At 51.7% G+C, this 21,053-nt stretch overlaps 1 protein-coding gene and 1 long non-coding RNA gene across 6 annotated transcripts in view; one reads left to right on the top strand and one right to left on the bottom strand.

Moving 5' to 3' along the window:
* Positions 1 to 21,053, bottom strand: part of SULF2 (sulfatase 2) — a 118,353-nt gene that overhangs the window by 37,030 nt on the left and 60,270 nt on the right. For all 3 annotated transcript variants that reach the window (XM_077167522.1, XM_077167529.1, XM_077167537.1), the window contains exon 4: positions 3,369 to 3,520. In XM_077167522.1, the coding sequence (XP_077023637.1) occupies positions 3,369 to 3,520 (152 nt within the window). The remainder of the gene's footprint in view (positions 1 to 3,368; positions 3,521 to 21,053) is intronic.
* LOC143689003 (uncharacterized) lies at positions 165 to 8,728 on the top strand. 3 transcript variants are annotated; one of them, XR_013178464.1, is made up of 4 exons: positions 165 to 963; positions 3,159 to 3,503; positions 4,827 to 4,916; positions 7,684 to 8,728. It is a non-coding gene; the product is annotated as an uncharacterized LOC143689003 (long non-coding RNA). The 3 variants fall into 3 exon arrangements; XR_013178463.1 differs by having other exon boundaries at positions 165 to 3,035; XR_013178459.1 differs by having other exon boundaries at positions 165 to 3,503.

Below are 21,053 nucleotides of genomic sequence, written 5' to 3'. Positions count from 1 at the left end.
CCCCACTTTCACTTGTGAATCGACCCTCAGCCCAGGCTCCCAGGGTAGGGTCGCCCTCCTCCAGTCCAGGCGGAGCGTGAAGCACGTGACTTACAGCCAACCAAAACGCCGCATTCCTTTAGCCACTCTGATTGGCTCAGGGATATCCATGTGAGTGACCCAGAGCCAATCAGATATGAGTGAAGCTGGCTGGGAATGCTGGGAAGGAGACTCCAACACTGCCTCCTGGCAGGAAGTGATGCAGGCATTTTGCTAACCAGAGGGAGGATCTGCGGAGGGGGCCTCACAGAAGTAAACAGAGTCAAGAGCCCCTAGCTCCAGCCACGCCTGATGCCATTTCTGCTGGATTTTCAGTTAAGGGGGCTAATACGTTTCTTCAACTAAGCCATTCTGAGTGGAGTATGTGTTCACGAGCAACTGAAGGAGCCCAGGTAACCCCTGTGGTTTGGGCAACCCGGGGAGGCTGCATGGAAAAGAACACGCAAGACTTGGATAAATTCAGCAGGATGACATGAGTGAAGGCTGTGAGGTGGCTGTAATAACTGACGGGGCTTGTCTCGCTGCACTGGGAGACGGAGCTGACCCGCTGGAGACACGGTGAGGGGCTCTGACGTGGGCGCACGTGCGCATCAATCCTGAGTTGGCAAAACACCCTCCCGTGCCAGACTGAGCGCTCCACAGCCACCGGGCCTGGCTCTGGCTTTGCTCACCCTTGAACATCCAGGACCTGGTATAGTGCCTGGCACATAGTAGGCTTTCAAAAAATATTTGTTGAATGAATGAATGAATGAATACATAGTCTAATATACTTAACTACTCCGCTCACCTTCTACAATTGTGGTGAAGACCAGAAATAGATATAAGCACGGGGTAGAGTACCTGGTACATAGTAGGTGCTCAATAAACAATAAAAAGGATGCATGGTGTGCCCATTTTCCAGATTTGGGAACTGAAGCTCTTAAGGTAAGCAACATGACCCAGACCACGTGCTGCTGGTCAGGGCTGGGTTGTGACCCCAGCTGCTGGCTGCAAGTGTGGACCTCACACTCCTGGAGGCTGATGGGCAGACAAACAAGGCAACGGGATGCACACCTGTGGGCCAGCCCAGACTCAGACATGCTTGGCTCACTTAGGATCTTAGAAAAGTCTTAATTAGTTGCTATTATTTAAAAACCGGGAGATTTCACAGAAAAAAATTTCAGATTTGTGGCTTCTGTTAACAAATCAGAAACTGTGGCCATCCAGGGCCCACCTTTCTATGTGGAAACAAAAGGCCTGCTGGGAGAGATCGCTGCTCTCTTTCTCCACAGTCACCACCACTCCCGGCTTGTTCATGTGTCTTCCTGTCCCCTGGTGACTCCTGCCCAGGGCCCATGGGTAGCAGTCCAGAGAGGTGACCCGGGGAGGGTGGTCTAAGGAGTAGTCACAGCAAGCCAGGCCCTGGGTCTTTGGCAGTGGAAATGGGGCCAGACATAGGGATAATGGGACAGACAGATGGAAGCATGAATCTGCTGTGGGGGAAGGGAGGGCTGACTTTGAGGACTTAGAGGGGAATTTAGATTTAGGTATTTGTTCTTCTCTAGATTCTTTTGTAAAGGAACATGTGATGAACCACGTCCAGTTTCCCCTCCTCTTCCTCTTTCTTATCATCACTGTCCAAGCCAGGGACAGGCACACGGCAAGCTGGGGGCCAGTTCTGGCCTGCTGCCTGTTTTTGTAAATAGTTTCACTGGAACAACAGCCACGCTTGTTATTTTACGTATTATCTCTGGCTGCCTTGGTGCTGTCACAGGAGAGCTGAATAGTTCTGATGCAGACCACATGGCTCGTAAAGCCTGAAATATCTACTGTCTGGCCCATTATAGAAAGTCATCTGAGCCCTGATCTAAGCTGGTACACGTTGAGCGCTTACTATTTGCACAGGGCTCTTCTAATGCTCTGATGTATTAACTTTGATCCTCAAAAACCTCGGAGGGAAAACCACAGTGAACTATGACTACCCTCCCATCCCAGAAATAGGGCCATAACAGTAACAATAATAACAAAAGACAGCAGCGAGCGTCGCTGAGGAAGGTGGAGCAGCTGGAACCCTCACACGTTTCTGGCCTGGACTGTAAACCGGTCCCACCCCCTGGGAAACAGCTGCGCAGGCTCCATAGCTTATGCCTCTCCCAGGTCCCAGCGATTCTACTTCATGGTACCTAACTAAGAGGAAGGGGCATGTCCGCCATGAGCCCTGGAGATGGATGCTCACAGCAGTTTAATTCATAACAGGTCCAAACTGGAGATGACCAAAATGTCCATCAGTTGTTAAGTGGATAAATACATTGTTGTCCGTTTATGCAATGGAATAGGACACAGCGGTAAAAACACACAAGCTGAGGAGACACACAAGAACCCAGATGAATCTCACAGCTGCTGTGATAGGTGACAGAGGCCAGCCATGGAAGTGCACACACCGTGTGGCTCCGTTCTGGTAAAGTTCAAGAGCAGGCAGAACAGTTATGGTGATGGAAATGAAACAGATGTTCCCTCTGGGCTGAGGGTTTTGAGAGGAATGAGGGAACCTTCTGGGGGCTGGACCTTTTCTCTGTCTTAATCTGGGTGTGGCCACCCAGGCGCAAATGCACTTTCCTGTACACCAGTTAAACCCTAAGTAGAGACAGAAGTATCATGCTGCCAGGGACAAGCCCTCCAGCAGCCACCAAAGCTGAACACACACCTGGTCCAAGGCCCAGGCTTAGGAAAGAATCTAAGCGAAATGAGTGCCTCTGCTCACCACGTGTGTGCTCCAGCCTGCTCTCAGTCACATTCTTTGTAACCGCCCCAAACTGGAAATTCCTAAATGCCAGATAACAAAGTAAACTGTGCCATGATCAAACAGCGGAGAGCTGTGCAAAAAAGGGTGAAGGGCCTGTATCCATGACATGGATGGCTCTCAGCAACAGTAAGCAAAAGCAGCCAGATGCAAAATAAAGAAGGCTTGTACTGTATGAAACACGTAGGAATCTAAAGCCAGGCAAGGCAGTCAGTCTGTAAGTAAGAACTCTGAGCCACGGCTTTCCGGGCAGGAGGGGGGCGTCTGGGAGGGCTACACGGCTGTGCTCAGTTTGTGAGAATTCACTGAACTGTATACTTCATAAGCACATGTTTCTCAGGAATATCCTACTTCTGCTGAATGCTCAAAACCGAAACCCTGAGAACCCGAGACTATTATGAGAGAAGCAGGGCTGGAGAAGCAGAGAATGCAAGCTCTGCACCACGGGCCACGCATTTAAGTGTGAGCGGTCACCCCCCCAGATGTACACTCACCACCCAGGTGCGCGGTCACCCCCAGGCGCGGCCAGCCGGGAGGAGGCGGCACTCACCTTGGAGTAGTCGGAGCCATGCTTCTCCTTGACGCCGTTGCGGCAGAGCGTGTAGTTGTAGAAGCGGGAGTTCTTCAGGAGGCCGACCCACTCCTTCCAGCCCGGCGGCACGTAGGAGCCGTTATACTCATTCAGGTACTTCCCGAAGAAAGCTGGAGGGAGGGGAGGAGGGCAGGTGAGGGGCAGGCAGCAGAGCCCCCCCCCAGTGTCACCTGACGCCAGCAATCAAAGCCCCACGTGGCCAAGGCACGTGGCACAAGGCTTGTGCTGTGGAGCCCTTTGGCAGGCGAGGGAGGGCCATGGACTCAGCTTCTCAAAATGTTTTAAATGCATAACCTAAGGTGCATAGGATCACAGAGAAAAGTAATTCTGGCAGGTGTGCCAGGGAGCTGCATTTCTGCTGCAAGGAGATACCACACTTGAGCAAAAGTGTCTGCTGGGGTGCCTGAGAAAAACTCAGCATGTTACCCTGTTTGCAGCTCGGTTCTTTTGAAAATCAATTAGTTGGAAATACAGTTATCAAACTATTAAAAAGAATTTGGAATAGAGTCATGTATCCTTTTAAATTGACATATTAAAAGCAGGACTTAGAAGAAGAGTCTGGTAATTTCGAAGGAGAAATGAGCGGAAATATTTTATTTTGTGATATCTGCAACAACTGTAATGGGATTTTGAAATATTGGTGATTTTTATGGGGGATAAAGTTGTGTGTTTTGTGGCCTGTGATCATGCTAAATTTCAGTCACAAGTTAATGAAAATAGAAGTGTAGTTTTTCCCATCCATTTTTATAGATCTTGACTTTTATCCACTCCACAGTCACCAAAATGGCTAACGTTAAAAAAATTGGCAATACTGAGAGTTGGTGGGGATGTGGAAAACTGGAACTCTCCTACACTGCTGGTGGGGGTATAAACTGGTCAACCATTGGGGAACTGTTTGGCAGTGTCTACTGAACTGGGACACATGCATTCCTTCTGATGCAGCAGTTCCCATCCTGGGTATTGACCCAGTAGAAATGTGTTCATATATTCACCAGAAGTCATGTACAAAAACTGTTTATAAAAGCACCTTTTGCAATAGCAAATAATTAGAAATAAATCAAATGTCCATCAAGAAAAGAACGCACAAATTGTTGCCTATTTAGAGAATGGACTACTCTATAGGAAGTAGAATCAAATAACAGTTCCACATTCAATAACAGGGTTGCATTTCAACAACCTGATATTAAGAAAAATAAATCAGATTTAAAATAATTCATGCTGTATGATCCCATTTACATGAAGTATGAAAACAGGCAAAGCGAATGCAGGGAATTGGGAGTAAAAAGAGTGATTATGGCTGGACCTGGAGGGTGGAAGGGGCATGGGGTGCTTTGGGGGCAAAGGTCACACTGTTTCTTGCCAGGACCCTGGTGGTCCCGTGGTGACACTTCCTTGGTGTGTTTTTCTTGCATTCAGGCTTCACTTCAACAACAAAGCTTACTGTGAAAAAGCAACACCCTAATTCATTGGAAGGGGTACCCCTAAAGGCTCTCTGTGCATGAGGAGGTAAGAGGAGATTTTCTTAGTGATATTTTCTGGGTTCTGGTATTCATCCCCCCTCCCCCGCCAAGAGAGCAGGTATGATTTTAAATAATTAAAACCTATAATGCCATTTTTTAAATGGAAAAAAATTTGAGAGTTTTTCCAGAAACAAAGGTCCTATTCCAGCCCTCTCTTTCCAGTTGAGGACAGCAGGGCTCAGAGACAGTCATCGAATATAGCTGAGGGTGTGAGAATAAGAAAGTTCAGTGTTGCTGTGGGGACTGAAAGAGATCTTGCAAGTCACGTGCACAAGTGCTAAGTGCTCAGCAGGCTCCGGGTCAGAACCCCAGGGGAGAAAGGCAGGGGAGGCCGAGGTGCACAGAGGCTGGAGCAGAGGCCGCTGGGGCTGGGTGATATTGCCTCTCTGCCTGGACCCTGGCATGCGCCCAAAGAAGGGGCCTGGAACCTTCCTAGAAGGGCTTCTTCTGGAGAACTGCAGGTGCTGATACCACCCAGGGGCGGGAAGACCCCTTAGGAACCGAAGCAGCCAGGTTCTGGAATCCCCCAGGTAGAACAGGCAAAGGAAAGCATTTCCTTTGAATGTCTTCCCTGCCACGCAGAGCCAGGCAGTGGGAGGGGCGATAAGACACATCCTGGAAGGATCTGGGTGAGATGATCGGATGAAAACAGGAAGGGGTGTGCACGTGCAGCCTCAGAGACCAGTGACAGGGTGGAGGTGCTCTTCAACGGGCAGATAGAGTGAAAGTAAAAGCAAAGAACTCTGGCGTTCCTGAGAGGAGAGGGCGAGGAAACGGGCTGGACCATCTCTGTATCTGGAGTAGCATCCAACATTTAAAGCATGGAATGTGATTAGGTGGTGGGTGCCCAATTAAACAGCAACTGATTGTCCCTGGCTGGGTGTCAGGGAGAAATGGATTGAAATGCAGCTGGTGTAAGAGGCAGGATGAAAGCACCAGGAAAGCTAGAGGCTGCATTTCTCTACATGGCATGTTCAGGATGCTCGGCTCCAGCTCTGTTTCAGCAAGTCACTTGCTTAACCTTGTGACTAAAGGCTAAAGCAGAGCTTTACAACCAGGGGTGATGCGACTACCCCACCTCCCCCCCGCCGGGAGCAAGAGACAAGGTCTGCAGACATTTTGGTTATTACAGCTCGGGTGGGGAGTGCTACTACTTCTATTGGCATCCAGCTGGAAGAGGCCAGGGCTGCCTCTGAGCATCCCAGTACTAAGACAATCCCCCCAACAGAGGATGATCCCCCCAAATGCCAATAGTGCTGACATGAAGAAAGCCTGATCTAAATAATCCAGGACCTCCAGCTCCCCCCGCCGTGCCCCCCGACCCCTGCACTCACCCCCACCCCCTCAGTTCTTTCCAGCCACATGGTGCGAGCCGGAGTGGCCAGAAGTGCAGTGCAGACAACAAGCTCCACTAGACCTTAGGGACTCGTCCCCACCTTGGACGCCTCCTGCCGTCCCAGCCTCCCTCCACTCCTGCACTGCCTCTTCTGCGGTCACACAGCATTGGCCACCAGGGAAGATTTTAGGCTTTGCAAAGCAGAGGCCTCTGTCACCCACTCCCACCCTGCCACCGTAGAAATGGTCCAGAGCGATGTGTAAACGTGAGTGTGGCTGTGTCCCCATGGAACCTCATTAACCAAAACAGGTGGAGGCTGGACGGGGCCACGTGGTCGTTTGCTGACGCCCGACACATAGGATGGGCTGGGAAAGGCCCCTGGCTCACCTGGCCTGTGGGTGGGCAGCTGCCCACAGGGGAATCCTCCTTTTAGGGGGGCCTGACCCTAGAGGGGGGGGTTGGGCGATGGAGACAGGTTTGGGCCTGGCTCAGTGGAAAATCTGTCTAAATTGGGGTTCAGTCTTGGGAAGCCTAAACACTCTCAGAAAGAAGCCAGCCTCTCAAACCCAGTCTTTATTAGATTCATCAAGACACTATTTTGGCTTCCATCTGCTAACTCCTTAGTCTTCTCATTGGTTCAGAACCTCAAGAAGGAAAAGGGTGACATTTAACCCCCCTTGTAGATGCCCAACACTCTCTATTCATGGTAAATAAGATTGGTGGTGATGTAAGTTTCATTTTGGAACAGCTGAAGTAAAAAGTAAAGCAGTTTAGAGAAGTGTTAAGGAAATAACAGAATCAGTGTACCAAGGCGTGGTAAAAATCATGAAGGTGGCACAAGAAACTGATGAATTTGGGTAACTGCCCCAGGACATGCATGATTCTTATACCCATTAAACAGATATTTATTAAACACCTATGGTATGCCAGGAGCTGCTGTAGGCACTGGAAATATGTCTGTGATCTCAGGGACCACTCAAGGAGCTGTCATTCTAGTGTGTGTGTGTGTGTGTGGGGGGGCATTACCAAGACTGCGGACTCAGAGGAGGTCAGTGTACTGGGGTGAGACAGGGAGGATATGGCATCAGTATTGGTGCCAGATTGCGCAGGATCCTGGGAGCTGGGGGTGGGGTTGGAGAGTCTGGGGGCAGGGGAGGTGACATCAAAGTTTTCACACATCCCTTGAAATATTAAAGGCTAAGTTTTGCATTTTATGTGCCTTCTGCTGGAAACTGGGTGTGCTGGTTTGAAAGGATTATGCCCCCTAGAAAAGCCATGGTTTAATCCTGATCTATCACATGGATTCCTATTCATTGCTGTAGGCTGGTCATTTGATTAGACTATCTCCACAAAGACGTGACACCCAATGTAGGTATGAACTTTTGAATAAAGGGAGATGTGACTCCACCCATTCCAGGTGGGTCTTGATAACTTTACTGGAGTCCTTTAAAGGAGGAAGCATTTTGGAAAAGGCTTGAGATTCTGAGATAGCAGAGAATGATGACAGAATGACGAGAGCTACGAAGCAAGAGCCCATTTCACCAGAGACCTTTGGAGATGAAGAGGGAATACTTCCCTGGAGGAGCCTCATGAAACAAGAAGCCTGGAGAGAAAGCTAGCAGAAACCGCCATGTTCGCCATGTGCCTTTCAAGTTGAGAGAAAGAAACCCTGAACTTCACTGGCCTTTCTTGAGTGAAGGTGACCTCTTGTTGTTGCCTTAACTTTGACATTTTTATAGACTTGCTTTAATTGGGACATTTTCACGACCTGAGAATTGTGAACTAGCAACTTATTAAATCCCCCCTTTTAAAAGCCATCCTGTTTCTGGTAGATCGTGTTCTGGCAGCCAGCAAACTAGAACACAGGTCCTCAGCTTTTGATATTCTGAACACAGGACCACAAGTAATTTAAGAAACACAGAACTTCATTCCTTCAGAGGAAACAAAAGCCCAGAGAAAATGGCTCACAGAATTTCCACCTGAGAAAACCTGATTTGGTCCTGGGTCTCAAAAGGCCCTGGCCGGGATCCTGCTGGTTTGTCTATGGAGATTCAGGCCAGGGTCTTTCTGGTGAACGTGCAGCTGGGAAAGCTAAAGAGCTCAGTGCCCTGGCCCAGCTGGCAGTGGGTGGCGCCTGGGTGCTGGGGACGGGGTGCAGGCCCTTGCCGTGCTGTTGGAAAAACTCCCCTTTCCATTAGCTTCAGCGCCATGGCTACAAAGTATTTGGAGCTATTTCCTCTGCTAGAATCCCCTCTTTCACGTGTCCCTCCCCTACCCAGCCCCCAACCCTTAAAAAATCCAGGAAGAGTCTATTATTCAGGCTCTACAAAACCCTAGAAAACAGGGCTTCAGTCAAAGGCATTTAGTCCCAAATTAGATTTTGCTCTCATTTGATTAGATTTCCCCAAGGCAGTTTTAAAAATGGCTCTTCCAGTACCGGGTTGAGGTGGAGAAGCAAATTAGCACAGGACCTGGGGCTCCAGGGCTGGGACACACAGCCAGGAGAATGAGCTGGAATTAAAACCAAGTTAAAAAATACCAGCCATGTCCTGGCCAGGGCACGGGAAGCACAGAGTCGCTGAGCTTTCAGGACTGGGACAGTGCAAAGGGAGGGCCAAACTGAGGGTGACACATCTTGGCAGAAAGATGAAGTGAAATTAAATGCCAGGCCAAAAAAGGCCTTTGGCAATGTGCTGGCTGGTGGCTGCCCCAAAGAGGCAGGGTTGGCATCTACTGAAAGGACATGACATGCGCTAGGTACCCGTGGGAGTTTTGCACTTGACAGTGGAGATTTTTGTTTTGTCTGCCTGGTCCTGGCTGTGGTCCTCTGGGAACCACCATCTCTTCCTTCAGTGCACCTGGGCTGACTTTAACTCCAGACTCCAGAGTCTGGCCAATCAGAGTACATTCCCCTGGCTACAGTGGCTGGTCCAGAGGTAGGCACGTGGCCCATGCTGGGACAGGGAGAATTGTCCCTGGGAGTTTTAGGGATGTGCTGGACAAAAAGAAACTTCCCTGATGGGGCTGGAAGCTGGCAGGATAGAAGTTAGAAGCTGCTGCCCATCAAAAGGGAGAGTGTGCTTGAAAGTAAAGCAACATGGAGAAAACAGAATTGACAGATGCACAGGGGGAGAGGGAGAAGGAGACAGAGAGAGAGAGCGCACAAGCTGTTGATTTGAGCCCCTGGGTCCACTCTTCAATGGAGCCACCTCTAATGCCAGAAATTTCAGTTGCATCAAAGGTTCTCAACTGGTGGTGATTTTGCCACCTTCCCCCAGACACTGGACAATGGAGGCCTTTTCACTGACACAACTGGGTGGGGTGGCACTGGCATCTGGTGGGTGCAAATGTCCTATAAGGCACAGGACAGCCAAACAGTCCCGCAGCACAGAGAATGACCTGGCCCCAAGTATCAGTGGTGTTGACCTTGAGAGACCCGGGGTCATGTGGACCATCACAACCCATCGCTTCCCCTTTTTGCTTTGTTTGCTTAATTCAGTTTGAGTAGAACTCGTTCACGTGCGCTGGAAAGCTCCAAGGACAAGACAGTGAGGTGCTGAGTGCACAGCTGGGCTTGGGGAGCCACTGCGCACCCACTGGCCTGCCGCCTGTTTTTGTAAGTAAATTTCACTGGAACTCAGCCACACCCATTTGTGTGCAAAGGGTTATGGCTGCTTTCGCACTACAAGGGCGGTGTGGAGCAGCTGCAACAGAAACTGTACAGCTGCAAGCCTGAAACACTACCTGGCCCTTTACAGAAAAAGTTCGCCGACCTCCATGTGGAGCACATTTCACAGTGTGGGGTGAGGGACCCCTGGGGATTTAAACTGGCAGTGTGGTGACCCTGGAAGACAGGATGACAGTTCAGCAGAGGAGACTCAACGTGGCCAGGGGGCTCCGCAGTGCAGAGAAATAATGGTCAACAGCAACAGCCACGCCACAATGGCACAGTGCTGTTTACGGCGCCCCGGCCTTGCCCGCTTCTGCTAGGGACAGATTTTGGTTATCGCGGTTTCGTTAAATAGTCCCGGTCCCCGGTAACATGGTCCCCATTCAGTGACCACAGCGTGTTAACCTGGCCGCCAGCCCTTCCTCCACAGAGCGCCGCATGGACAGCAGGGGCACATGGTGAGAGTGACCATCACGTCACTCCTTCAGAGCCCGCGGGTCGCTGGTCACTGACCCCGGCGAGCCACGGCGCTGTGCCACCTTCTCCAGTGACAAGGGTGGGAATTGGCTGACAGACCTGGGAGTGCAGCAAAGAGAGGGAAAGGGAGGACACTGGAAGGGAAGTTCCAATCGAACGTGAATGGAGTTTTAGAAGAAATGGGCTGACTGCGGGATGCGCTGGCATCTGAGGGGCTCGAGACCCAGCCAGGGCATGCGAGCTTGTGGGCGCCCGTGGGCCGTGGCCGCAGAGAAGAACATGGGCGCTGCAGAGGAAGCGTGGCTGGCGGAAGCTGCCTGCACGTTTAAGGGAACCCTTGGGTGTCTGAAAACACGGAAAGCTGTGGGTCTCTGTGCCAGTTGCATAACCTCTTGATTCCTCAGTTTCCCCTCCTGTAAAATGGGGATCCCTCATGGGGTTGCTGTGAGAATGAGTATGTGAATACAGCTTAAACTGCGTCTGCTGCAGGACAGGCGCCTGCTGGTGCTAAACTTTCATCGACACCAACGGCTCCTCCTTTTCTAGCAACATTGAGTTCCAGCGACACCTTTTCTAACGGACCCCTGCAGAGACAAGTGCCGGAAGCCCTCCTCTCGCTGCGCCCCTGTTGGGGGATCCCTGCCCCACGTGGGTGCCGTGCCCCGCGCCCCCCCCCCCCCCCACTGCTGTCTCTGCTGCCCAGGGAAGAGCTGCTGCAGCGGCTCCTCCTGTTCTCTCTCCCGGCCCCGAATCCACCGAAATCGCCTCGTGATGATCACACTTGTGGGCTCTAAAGCTGTGATTCAATCGGGTGGTAAACCTGGCCCTGGGGGGACTCCCGGGGGCGTGTGAGCTATCAGGGTAGTGGGCGGCGGGCATCCGGGCAGCTGGACATGACTTAGCAGGACACGGCTGCTGGCACCTCCCGGCATGCGGGCAGGTGGCCCTGGAGACAGGGAGAGAGGGGAACACATGTGGCCAGATGGCCTCGCTCCAACCCCGGCTGCGCTCCCTCCTGACCCGCATCAGCCTCCACGTGCCGCCGGCACCCGCTGAAGAAGGAGCGGCGCCATGGGCACACACGAGCACTGGGCGAGCGGCAGCTGCCAGGGTCAGAGCATCGCCACGCCCGGGGGCCTCCTCGCCCCCATTGTGGGCCAGCCTGGGGAGCCCTCGGCAGGGCTCTTTCAGCTATGGGGGCTCGTGGCTCTCAGCCTCCTCACCCCCCACCCCCTCACCTGCCCCCCTGCATTAAAGAAAAGTGACAACTCACTACCCAGGAGACAAAATGTCCCGGAGCTGTCTGCGCTCAGTCATGCCACATGGGGTCCACATTCCATGATGTATTTACTCATTTCAAGTTGCAGGTTTTTCCCCATATGTTGAAACCAACACACACAACACATACACAAAACACGCATGTAAGTACATAAAGACGTAAATATACAAATATATAAACAAACAGGTGCGTGTGTGTGTGTGTATAGAAAGATGTGTACATATTTCTCCCCTCTTTTCTTTCAGGTCTCAAATATGTCTGGAGCCCAAAAAGGCCACAGCCACTGCCCCTCCCCAGTACAGCTGTTGCCCACCTGCCCCTCCTCCTTCCTCGGCCATGGGGTGGGGGCTGACAGAGCTTGGCCCACCAGACTCCACCCTGGGACTCTGAGTCTTTTTTTTTTCTTTTTTTTTTTTTTGCATGGGCAGGCACCGGGAAGGACTCTGAGTCTTGAGCTAGGAGACATAAAGGCTGCAAAAAGGGTTGGCATTTCCTAAGTCCCCCTGAGCGAAGAGGTGTTAAAAAACTGCAACCTGGAGCCTCAGAGCCCACCCCCACCCCTGCTCCTGCCCTTCTGAGCCCTCAGGATTTAGAAATCCAGAGGGAAGAGGCGAGTCCATCGGGAGGATGAAGTCCAGAGAGAGACGGCGGCTCCTTCGTCATTTCCGTGCTGCACCCACACGTCTGCCCCACCCACCTCCTCTAACCCTGGCAGCCTCTGCACCGCCACCACCGGCCGCCCCTTTGCCCCCCCCCCCCCGGTCTTTTCTGTTCCTTCAACATGCCATCTCGGGGTGCCTGCATCCACTCCTCCTCCAGCTGGGCCCCTTGTCTCCTTCCTTCTTGTGTGGTGGCTCCTGCTCACTGTTCGGTCATCTCCTCGGACAGGGTGCCCTGATTGCCCTGTTGAGAGCCGTCTGCGCTTTGTTTTCTCCGAAACGGTCTTACAGATGGGGCTGTGCGCTCGGTTGTCAGCCTGTCCCCACGAGGCCTGGCCTGGCCTGGCCTGGGCACGGTAACCCCAGCCAGCCCTGGCTGTGAGTATCTGCTGTGGGGACAAGCGGGTCAAGAACTTGGTTGAGACCACAGGCCATGCACCACCGTGTGTCTTCAGCCTATGATTTCCTAGAAGTACAGGAGGAGGGCTGCAGAAGCAGCAGCTCAGTGTTTTATTTAAAGGGCTTTCTTTAGAGTGTCTGCAGGACAGCAAGCTGCAAGTCAGAGGAGGAGCAAGCAGAGGTGGCCGAGATGTCAACTCATTGTGCAGAGTTGAGCGAGCAGGGACCAGGCGGTGGCTCTTAACCACCTGGAGTGGACACTGGCCATCGTCTAGAGACACTTTGGGTTGTCACAACCCCACGCTGCTACAGCCTCCAAACAGATTTATCCAAGCCCAAAGGTCAGCAGTGCCGGGGTGGAGAAGGCTTTGCCGGTGCACTGGTCCTGCAGAGGGGGTGCAGTGGACCTTGCAGGGCTTTGTGTCCAGACCAGAGGGCCCGGGGGGGCTCCTCTCGGACAAGCAAATGCTCCTCTCCCAGCCTCAGAGTCCTCATCCAGAAAATGGGTACAGCAAGTGAGATCACATCTGGCATTGAGTGAGAACCCCAAGAACCTTTGGGCTCCTAAAGAAGAGCCCGTTTTCCTTTTTCAGGCTAGGGGGATGAAATTTCATTTCCCTGGAGAAATAAAAAATGACTGCTGGAAACCAGTTGTGACACCGATTGGGAGAAGGGCAAGTCCCACTGCGGCTCCCAGGATGCGCTTGGGGCGGGATGTTTACGCTGCACGGAAACCAGCTGAGTGTGACACACATCTATTAGCAAAGACGAGCGGAGTGCTGAGCTGAGCCAATGAAAACAAACAGTGTTTGCCAAAGCAATCGGGAAAGGTCAGTGAAAAATGAAGTAGTACACTTTGGAAAGTCCATCTTCCCTGAACTAAACCATCCATTTCACGCATTTCTGGGAAAATGGAAAAGGGGTCTTCCCCTTTAGTGGTATCTGAACCCCAGTCACCACACATCTCTTTCATCCATTTTGCCATTTGTGGGCCTCATCTGGATCATTAGATACTTAATATATTCCTCCAAGTCCATTCACTTGAAATTCTTGTTATCAGGAAATATATGTACAGAGACTATGCAAATTAAACAGCTATGCAAATTCCAGAAATAATAAAAAAAGTGAACCCATGTATATTGTATTTCCTGCTTCAGTTAAGAAACAGAACCTTCCTAGGACTTTGGAGTGTCCTGGGGGGCGGATCATGGGAGTCCCCCTGCATCATGCCCCCTTATTTCACACATTCACCTAAATTTTGTTTGAACAGTTTCTGTGCTTTTCTCTCTGGTGTTGCCACTTTCGTCCGCCTCCCTCAGAGTGTACTGTTTGCTTTTGCCTGTTTCTCAGTTTCACGTCGTAGAATCTTACTGTTATTAGTCCACGGCTTGTATATTGACTCCACGTTCTCCTTCTGAGAATCACCCATGTTGTGTGCGGTTATAGTTTCTTCATTTTTACCGCAGTATGATGTTCTGCTTTTATAAATATATCCACTATATTTTTGAAAGGCTCCTGAGTTACCTTCCAAGCATTAATTCATTAAAAAAGAAAAATGAAAACAAAACCAAAGAACCTGCTGACCTCTGGGCCTAAGCAATGACAGTCAAGAAGTTGGGGGCCTGTGTGGCCCTTGTACCGCGATTTTACTCCTAATGCCTATAGAAGGAGAGACTGCTTCTCCACTGGCTCACACTGGACTGGGGAAAAGAGTGCCCCCGGCTTGGAAGGAAATGGGTTCTGGGTGGGCAGCGATGCTGGGTGGACACCTCACTCTGCCTCCGTGGAGCTTCCTCTCCTGGAGTGAAATGGGGAGTGGGTGTACGTGGGCGCGTCTCCCACGGGCCTCAGTTGGGCTGCTCGGCAGGCCTCAAAGTTCTGTTCAGCCCAGGAGGGTTTAAGAAAAGTGGTTCTCCTTCCCGTGGCTGTCGTTGATACAGGCCTTCCCACCGCTTACTCCCTTGACTCTGGAAAGAACATCCTGGTTCCCCCATCTCAGTCCTTGCGGCTCGGCGGGAAGGGGCCCCACCACCGTGGCAGTGGGCTGAGCCGAGTTCATCAGAGCATTCCAACGCTTTTGCTGGCAGAGGCTTGGGGGGAACAGACGCCACGCTTAAGCCAGGGGGGTTGGCCTCAGCACCTGGGTCTACTGTTGGGGGTCTGAGCTGGGTGAAGCCACACAGGAAGTGATCTGACCGAGAACCAAGCAGAGTGGGGGAGATGCGAGGCACAGCCCAGAGGCCACCAATTAAGTACCTGGATCAAGGTACCTGAAGCTAGGCTTGGCTCTAGATTTAAAATTCGTGAGCCATTTCATTTCTTTCCTCCTTGAGACGGTCAGATTTGTGCTTTTGGGATTTGCAGACTGTTTCCAAGACTCCCAGTGGACAAGGCCTGGAGAGCCGGAAGCCATGCATCCCCTGGACCGCAGCACATCCGAAAGCAACACCCAGGTGCCAGCTCACTAGCTGGGATCTGCCCTGAAAGGGGCTCACACATGAAGGTCAGGTGGGAAGAACCCAGCTTTGAGTCACAGCTCTGCGTTTCTGTCCGTGTGATCTGGGTGGAGCCCTGTGATCCTTGTGAGCCCCACTTTCCTTATTTGTACATCGACAATAAATAACATCAACTGCCGCTGCTTCTCCCGGGGGTGGGAGGATTCAGAGGAAAGATTGTGGCCTGCGTGCGTCTTGTGAAGGATGCATGAGATCTTCTGACTTGCTTCTGACGTCAGAGTGGAAGGCAAGAATTCTTTGGTCAAAATCATCCTTGCAAGCCTTTTTTGAATGTGTGCCCAAGTGTTGTTTCTTATAAACTGAAATGGTCAGGATTAGAAAGGTTGGCCATTTCTTCAGTTGCGCCTGAGACAAAGCAGTTAACACGTGTCAGGGGCACAGTGTAGAAAAAGACTGTTTTTTTGTCTTTAAACACCAAATTCTCTCCAGTGCTGGAGGATGATGCATCACAGTCCCACGTCCAGCTCATCTTCTTGGACTTCCAGGAGGTACTGGGCAAGCTGACGGCGCGTCCTCAGACAATCACATCCTGGGGGGTGCCCAGGACTGCACGCTTCCGTGGTTTTCCTTCTCTCTAGCCGGCCACTTTTTCTTCCTGGCCCAGTCTTCCCATCTACACAGCTGCCTTGGTGCTGTCGTCCAGTCCCATCACTCTAAATATCGACAAGATGCGGAAAGTTGCATCTCTTACTGGCGAATTCAACTTGCCGGACAGCTTCTTCATTTGGTGCTAAATGGGCATTTTCAAACTAGACCCTAGGTTTGTCCCTCTGAGCCTGCTTCTCTCTCAGCATTCCGCCAGGCTGCAAAGGCCAGCTGCTCTGGCTGCAAGCCTTGGCGTCGCCTTTAGCTGCCCTCTCTCCTCACCTCCATGCTGTCAACACATCGTCGCAGCTCCACCTCAAAACAGTCCAGGGCCTCCTGCTTCCCGTCCCCTCCTCTGTCACCATCTGCTCTAGTTTCCTAGGACTTTGCCATGACGGAGTGCCACAAACTGGGCTAAGACAACAGAAGTTTGTCCTCTCACAGTTCTGGAGGCTGGAGCCTGAAATCAAGGTGTCGGCAGGGCTGCACCCTCCGAAGGCTTAACAGGAAAACCCTCCCTGGCCTCGCCCAGCTCCTGGAGGCCCCAGGCATTCCTTGGTTTGCAGCTGTGGTGTAAACCCCTCCACTCCCTGCTGTGTTTTCCCAGCGCACCCGTGGTGTTCTTCTCTCTGGGTCCAAACCTCCCCCTTCTTGGGTGCACAGCTGGCTCAGTGGTGGGGGGCTCACCTTCCATGTGGGAGACCCAGGCTCCATTCCTGGACCATATACCCCCAAAACAACCACAAAACCTCCCCCTTCTTATAAGGGTCCCAGTCATATTGGACCAGGGCCACCCCAGTTTAGTATGGCTTCACTCCTCTAATTACATCTGCAGAGACCCTCTTTCCAAATAAGGTGACAGTCACGGGTCCTGGGTTAGCACTTGAATGCCTCTTTCTGGGGGACAATTCAGTCCATGACACCTCCTGCCTGGAAACCTCTGCAGCAACCTTCTCCTGGTCCTCCAGTCTCCAGTCTGGAGACTCCCTCCAACCTCCAGTCTCTCCACAGCAGCACAAAGAGCCTTTGAAGCCACAAAGCTGACAGCCACTTTTCTGCCCCAAACCCTTCCATGGCTCCACATCTCACTTAAACTAAAACCTTGTCATGGCCCCCGAGGACGCTATAGCCTCACCTCTTTACTTCGTCCCCCCCCCCCCACTTCCCCCAGACCAGTTTTGCTCCAGTGAATTGGCCTCTTTCCGTTCTTCTAAGTCCCAGACCCCGCTCCTGCCCAGGGGCCCTGCTTCGGAAGGGGTCCTCTCCGTCCTGCACCTGCCCGGACTGCGGGGTCACAGCTTTGCATGTCTGCAGCGTCTCCCCATGCCCTGGCCCTCCCTCCCCCCTCGACTTTGCTCCTTGGCGGCACTTATCATCACTTAAATGCATCTGTCATGTTTACCACCTGCCTGCCCCCTAGAACAGCAGCTCACAGGGCAGGTGTTCAGCTCTGGCTGCTGCCTCTGTGCCTTTAGAACAGAGCTCACCAAGCTGCGGGCCGCAGTGAACATCTGTGAAATGAATGAATGAGTGAGTGAATGAATGAATGAACACCCAGGTTGCAGAGGCCTGTGGGGACCATGTCCGACTGGGGAAACTACATATTCTCAGGTCCCATCATCCACGTGATGGGAGCTGAACAGCTAGCAGATTAAGTTGTCTTTCTATTTGATTTTGTGGACTGTGGACGGTTAAATCCAGATCTGTTTAATCTATACTGGTGCGGTGTTCACTTTTTGTGGGAATACTCCATAAAACAGAAAGGGACTCAAGGGCATTGTTAATCCACAGCAGTAGTACTCAAATGTTTTGACATCAGAGCCCTTTTATACTCTTAAAACTTATTGAGAACCCCATTGAGCTTTTATGTGGATTATATCTAGCAATAGTCACCGCATTAGAAACTGAAAACGTATTAGTTCATTTAATAATAATTAACATTGCTCTTTTATACTCAAAACTTATTGGGTGGGCCACAGTGATTCAACTGGCAGGATTCTCGCCTGCATGCCAGAGATCTGGGTTCGATTCCCAGTGCCTGCCCATGGGGGAAAAAAAAACTTATTGAGAACCCCATTGAGCTTTTATGTGGATTATATCTAGCAATAGTTACTGCATTAGAAATTGAAACTGAGAAACTGATAACGTGAGTTCATTTAATAATAATTAATACTAATGCTCATTACCTGTTAGCATGTGGTCCTTTTTTTAGTGAAAAATAACTACATTTTCTCCAAACCGAATAAAATTAGTTCAAAGATCTACACTGACTCACATTTTGCAAACTCTTTCATGTTGGGTTTACTAGAAGGCAGCTGGATTTTCATATTGGCTTCTGCATTCAATCTGTTAGGATACCTTGTTTAGGCTATGTTATAGGAAAAATCCAGCCTCACCCAGATGGATGGAGAAAGGAGGCCTATTTTAAAACCCTCTTTAGATAATTGTGAGTATGTTAGGACTCTCTAGAAAACTCCACTGTACACCTGTGCCCATGACAAACTCCAGGATGTGTCCTGTAACTACTTGCTTAAGACTGCTTTGAAAACTATTGCTTTTTTATTTCCTTGCTTTGTATATATGTTATACTATACAATAAAAAAGTAAAAAAAAAAAGAGAGTGTGAAAAGGAAAATAATGTCTTGGTATTACCACGGAAGCAGTTTTCGGTCCAGGGTTCCCAGGGCCACACCTTGAGAACCACCGGTTTAGATGACAATGATGATGATGATCTATAACAATTCAGTGAGGGAGATACTATTTTTGTCCCCATTTTACAGTGAGAGAAACTGAGGCACAGAGCAGTGAAGTCCCTTTTTTGCCCAAGGACCCACAACTGGTCAGTGGCAGAACTGGGACCTGCGCCCAGATGGCCTGTCTCCAGTCCGCTCACCACCTCGCCGTGTCTCTGGCAAGATGGAGAGAGGCCAGGGCTGGGGGAGGGAAATGCACGTCCATCACTCCCGAACCTCTGTGATTTGGCGACGACGATGCCCTCTGCAGTAGCTACATTCTGACAGATGCTGGGGGCGGCGGTGGCTGCAACACAGGACACAGATTAGCGCCACAGCAGATCCGTGCTTTTTCTGCAAAGGGCCAGGCTGTAAATATTTCAGGCTTTGTGGGCCCAGGTCTGAGTCACAACCACGCCACCGGCCACTGCACCAGGAAAGTGGCCCTGGAGATGTGGGCGTGGCTGTGTGCCCACACACACAACTTTATTTATCAAAACAGGCAGTGGGCTAAACTTGGCCCCCAGCTGCAGTGACCCGGGCTGAAAATCAGCATCAGGATATTTTTGTATTTTAAAGCCAACCTTGGAATCTTGATTTTTGGGTGAACTTTTCAGACTTTTTCAGAAACACCGTGGGTTTAAAGGGAATGTAATTGTTAAGCAGTTAGAGACAGAACATATTCGGGGTCGGAGGCTGAGTCAGACGGTCAGCTGCCGCTTCTGCCAGCCCTAGCCCGGACCCCAAGGCACACAGTGGGAGCCGAGCTGAGTTCCGACAGCACCCCTGCGGCGGCAGGAGGGCCTGAGCTGGGTGGCCTCCACCATCCGTTGTGCTTCCGTTGTGCTTCTTTGGGCGCCCTATCTGGGTGGCAGAGAACAACCCCACTGACTCCCAGGGGTGGGGATGGGGGCCCCGAGGAATGAGTGATAGATGAGAAGGACGTCCTTTTTGCAAACTCTAGAGCACTATAAATAGTAGATGCACAATACCACGGGACCGAGGCCTTTGTTTTTTGGCAGACAAGCTGGCCGAGGAGCAGGGCGGGGGGAAGGCATTAAATGAGCAGGGTCCCCCAACCCGCAGGCCCGGCCGCTCCAATCCTTTTCACTTTGGGCCGCCTGCAAGGTTACAACATGACTCTCTTTCTCCAGCTTTTGAAAAGACACCAGACACAAATTGCTGCACGGAGTGATAAATCAATGCTGCAGAGTTCTCGGTGCCAGAAATGGGATCCTGCTGGACTGCGTGCGAAATGTGGGCAGGCAGAGAGGAAGGGGTGGGCGTGACGCTGCGGCTGAGGCGACGGTGCTGGAAGCAAAGCGAGCTGGGGTGGGGGAGGTACCCTCCCATACCTCCCCCTCCCCGGACCTCCCCCTCCCTGTACAGCCCCCTCCCCATTCAGCCCCCTCCCTGGGACATGCCACTTGTGGGGAAGTGGCTGTGGTGCCCGTGGCGCCCGTGGAGATGTGCTCCTTCCCTCCCAGCACGCATGCCCCTTTTTTCAGGCTCTGTCCAACCTGCTCAGGTGAGGGTGATCCACCTCCAAGCTAGACCCACGATCTGAGCCTGGCCACTCAGGGCTGCCCACTGTCCCTGGCTCTGCAGGCAAGGCAGGCGACACAGGGCCCCAGCCCAGCCAAGGAACGCCCCCTCCCAGGCTTTAGCTGGCACCCTGGCCCAGGCACTCTCCCTCCTGGGGTGCACAGGGAGCTGGGAGCTGGGGGCATTGCCATCACAAGGGAACAGGGAAGAGCCCACCCAGATGGAAGAAAACCCCAGATGCAGGAACATGGGGCTCCAAGGACAGCATCTGCATTCCACAACCAGCCGGGTTCACTTGAACTAATTTCAATTATGTTTCTCGGTGTTTGGCCAGTGAGATAATAATTCAAATTCCATTTTATATGCCTTTTCTGCTACTTCCAGCCTCAGGCCTGAGAGTCACTCATTCATTCAAATGTTTCTTGAGTCCCACACCTGCCAGGCACTGTTCTAGAATCTGGAGAAATGGCCATGAACATAACAGGCAAGAAATAAATGAGGAACAGCCTGAGATCATTTCAAGGGTGTGATAAGCTCTAAGGAACAAAGCAGGGCACGGGGTAGGGATAGCCTGGGGGTGGGGAGGGCCGGTCCTTGTGGGAAAAGAGGAGAGACAGAGATGGAGCTCAGGGAGGAAAAGGAATAAGCCAGTGGGTGCTGCTCGAGGCCCTGGGGAAGGAAGGACTTTGGTGTGTCTGAGAACAGCAGGGCCCCAGGGGGTCCCAGGAGGTCCAGGTGGTGGGAAGAAGGAAGGGAGAGGCCTGGGGGATGTGGTCAGAGGGGTGAGTGGCGTCAGCCCTGGCAAGGGGCTGAGAGTTTATTCTAGGAGCACTGGGCAGCCAGGGCAGGGTTTTAAACTGGGGAGTGAGATGATTCGATTTCCATTTCTCAAAGCTCCCTCTGGCGCTGGGTTGGGGGGGAGAAG

This window comes from Tamandua tetradactyla, chromosome 1 (genome assembly GCF_023851605.1).
Source record: "Tamandua tetradactyla isolate mTamTet1 chromosome 1, mTamTet1.pri, whole genome shotgun sequence".
Classification (NCBI taxonomy): domain Eukaryota; kingdom Metazoa; phylum Chordata; class Mammalia; order Pilosa; family Myrmecophagidae; genus Tamandua; species Tamandua tetradactyla.
The sequence above is the reverse complement of the archived record's forward strand: the minus strand, read 5'-3'. Positions and strand labels throughout refer to the sequence as shown.